Raw genomic sequence first — 3,700 nt, 5'->3', positions numbered from 1 at the left:
AAGGATATCTACACAAAAATCCCATCAATTTTTTATATACGGTGGAACAACCCTCACTGGACAACCAAATCGGCCGGAACTACTACATCGAACCAGATCTAGCGACTAGATCCCGTTCGAATACTAACCTTACAACAACGGAAACGATTGACCCTTGCTAGTGAACTCAGAGCGGAAGAAATCAAGGTCGCGCGCTCTAGCCACAGGGAATCGGCCCCTCGCCATCGCCGTCGCCCTCTCCGCCGGAGCTGAATGGGAGGAGAACATGGGAGAGAATAGAACGGGCGGAAGGAGGAGAACGCGAAATCCGATTCAAAATATTTTGAAAAAGAGAGCCGAAAAGGAAAAGTCACGCGCGGGACGGAGAAATGGAATTGCGTCACACTGTCGCGCGAGCACTCCCCGCCGATAGAAACCAACCGCTCGAACGGCTGAGTACCAAGGAGGGGATTCGCCTACATTGTTGGCAACAAAATAAAAAAAGCTCTAACAAAAAAACGTGTTACTATAGCAAAGCCAAGCGAAAAGCGACGGCAGCGGGAGAGTGAAAGCGACGCACGCAAGCATCGTCTGGCGGCCGGTGCGAGCCGTCCGTCCGTCCCCGATCCCGTGCCGGTGCGCCCGCCTCCTCTTCTCCCTGTTCCACGTGGGCGCCGCCCGTCGGTTCTTCCTCCTCCAGCTCAACCCCACTCCACTCCACATCCCTCGCTCACTCCCCTAGTCCCCTCACAAGCAACCAGCGCCGACCCCCATGCCCACCCACTGCTCGACGCAATTCCCCAACCACTGATCGCGCCCGCCGCTCCCCAATGTCCTCTCTCCTCGCGCCGCCGGCCTCAACGCGGGGCATCCTGCCGCCCCGACGGCCATCCCCGCGCGCCCCGACTGCCCGCGCCGCGCGTTCCTGCTACCGCTTCCGCACCGACGACGACGGCGTCGTCGACGTCTCCGTCGCCGCCAAGGACGGCAACGGGTACACAGTCCGCGTCGAGGTCCCGCCCCGCCCGGGCGCCCGCGGGCGGCCCGACGGCAGCCTCCTTCTCCGCGCCGCAGACTCCGGCGACGCCGTCCCGCTAGCCTCACCGGGCCACGGCGCCTCCCTCTCGGCCTCCCTCTCCATCCACGCCTCCCGCGCGCCGTTCAACCTCTCCTTCCTGCTGACCGACGGCTCGGGGACCGAGATACGGACCCACCGCCGGACGGCCTTCCGCGTGCCGGTGGGCGTCGGGCAGGGCAGCCCCGCGCCGCTCGGCCTGACCCTGTCGCAGTCCGGGGCCGCCAACTTCGCGCTCTACAGCAAGACCGCCCAGCGCGTCGTGCTCTGCCTCTACACCGCCGCCACCAGCTGCCCCGACGAGCCCGCTCTCGAGGTCCAGCTCGACCCCTACGTCAACCGGACGGGCAACGTCTGGCACGCCTCGCTGGAGACCGTGGCGGGGTACGCCAGCTACGGCTTCCGCTGCGGCCTCTTCGGCACGGGCCACCCGCTGCTGGATCCGTACGCCAGGGTGATCGGCGACTTGGTCGCTGGCGATTCAGTCTACGAGGAAGGGGCCGCTCTGCCGTCCATGAGCTGCCTCGGGTCGCTGGCGAGTCCGCCGAGCTACAACTGGGGCAGGGACACGCGCCCCCGCCTGCCGTTGGAGAAGCTGCTGGTGTACCGGGCCAATGTGGCTCTGTTCACCAAGGACAGGTCCAGCGGGCTGCCGGACGATGTCGCCGGTACTTTCGCCGGGATGGCTGCAAAGGTGCAGCACTTCAAGAGCCTCGGCGTCAACGCGGTTTTGCTGGAACCTGTGTTCCCCTTCGATCAGGCCAAGGGGCCTTACTTCCCGTACCATTTCTTTTCGCCGACGAGTTCCTACAGCGCCGAAGGTTGCAGCGCTTCAGCTATCACGGCTATGAAGGATATGGTCAAGACAATGCACAGAAACGGAATTGAGGTCCTCTTGGAGGTTGTTTTCACACATACCGCTGAAGGAGAAGCAGAGTGTCAGATGATATCGACCCGTGGCATCGACAATTCCTCTTACTACATTTCTGGTGAGATCGCGGGATGCAAATCCGGCATATTGAACTGCAATGGTCCAGTGACTCAGAAGCTGATTTTGGACAGCCTCCGCCACTGGGTGCTTGATTTCCATGTCGATGGGTTTTGCTTCATTAATGCCCCTTTCCTTGTCAGGGGTCCACGTGGCGAGTATCTGTCTCGGCCGCCCCTTCTTGAGTCTATAGCTTTTGATCCGGTTCTTTCCAAGACAAAGATCATCGCGGATCCTTGGTCTCCGCTCGACATATCTAACGTGCAATTTCCATTCCCTCACTGGAAAAGATGGGCTGAGATGAACACAAGGTTCTCTATTGATGTGCGCAGATTCTTGAAGGGAGAAGCTCTTATTAGCGATCTTGCTACGCGTCTATGTGGTAGTGGGGACCTATTTGCCAGCAGGGGCCCAGCATTCTCATTCAATTATGTATCCAGGAATGCAGGACTCACTCTTGTTGATCTGGTGAGTTTCAGCAATGACGATCTTGCTTCAGAGTCGAGCTGGAATTGTGGTGAAGAAGGGCCATCTGAGAACAGTGCAGTCCTTGAGATGAGGTTAAGGCAGATTAGGAATTTCATATTTATTCTGTTTGTTTCCCTTGGTATTCCTGTTCTGAACATGGGAGATGAATGCGGGCACTCCTCAGCTGGTTCGACATCATACAAGGAGAGAGTTCCTCTAAACTGGAAAGGCTTGAAGACCACTTTTGTTAAGGAAGTTACTGGATTCATTTCATTTCTAGCTTCATTCAGAAGTCGGCGAGGTGACATTTTCCAGAGAAGAGAATTCCTCAAACTGGAAAACATAAACTGGCACGGGAGTGATCTATCTGAGCCACGATGGGAGGATCCAAGTAGCAAATTTCTTTGCATGCACATAATAGCAGAGAATGATGGAAACAAGTCAGATTCAATCAGAGGTGACTTGTACATCTGTTTCAATGCTAATGTGGAGTCAGTGAGTGCTACATTACCTGTTCCCGCAGAAGGATCTGTATGGCTACGCTTGGTCGATACATCGCTTGCGCTTCCAGGTTTCTTCGGCACCGAGTCTAACCCTAAGCGGAAACAAGTGCTAGGATGTTCCTCCTATGAAGTAAAAGCGCACAGCTGTGTTCTATTTGAATCTACAATGGATCTCTCCTAGTTTCTGTGATAAGCAATAACTCTGCTGCTATCTATTTCTTACTTTGATATACTGTTGGTCCAAATAAGTTGCGTGTGTTGTAGATGATAACGCTAAAGTTAATAAAATTTAGTATTTTCCCAGATAGATGGCATATCTACTTGTCATAGTGCCTTCTTGTTACTTGTGGTGTTCTATAACTTTCTTTGCTCATGTTTTGAAGTTAACCAGTTGCAGGCTGGCAGGCATTTATAGATCTAAGGGTGCGATATTGGAATCCTCCTACCTCGACCACATCACCTCTATTCCCACAGCCATTCGATCACTTGCATGCTGATGGAAGGCGAATCTCGGTGACTTTTCGCCTTCCGCCTCGTCACGTAACCGCATGTCTGGTTGTCTCCCTGATCCCTCACATCTCCTCCATTCTGCATCCCATTCGACCCTTCTCTCCACAACCTCCTACCCATCTTGCCCCATGTCTGTGTTCTTCGCTGCCCTTCCTCTTCTGCATGAGACCTTTCTCT

At 55.3% G+C, this 3,700-nt stretch overlaps 1 protein-coding gene across 1 annotated transcript; it reads left to right on the top strand.

The window, feature by feature from the left end:
- The first annotated feature begins 809 nt into the window (after nucleotides 1-809).
- LOC124647549 (isoamylase 2, chloroplastic-like) lies at nucleotides 810-3,285 on the top strand. The gene has a single exon (XM_047187469.1). The coding sequence runs from the start codon at nucleotides 810-812 to the stop codon at nucleotides 3,192-3,194; it is 2,385 nt and encodes a 794-aa protein (XP_047043425.1). The 3' UTR covers nucleotides 3,195-3,285.
- Nucleotides 3,286-3,700: the final 415 nt, after the last annotated feature.

Source organism: Lolium rigidum, chromosome 4 (assembly GCF_022539505.1).
Source record: "Lolium rigidum isolate FL_2022 chromosome 4, APGP_CSIRO_Lrig_0.1, whole genome shotgun sequence".
Taxonomy (NCBI): Eukaryota; Viridiplantae; Streptophyta; class Magnoliopsida; order Poales; family Poaceae; genus Lolium; species Lolium rigidum.
Note: the sequence above shows the minus strand (reverse complement) of the source record. Positions and strands in the feature narration are given on the sequence as shown.

What these genes read in the sequence shown, in the direction of transcription:
- LOC124647549 (XM_047187469.1), top strand. Translation starts at nt 810, where the DNA reads ATGTCCTCTCTCCTCGCGCCGCCGGCCTCAACGCGGGGCATCCTGCCG.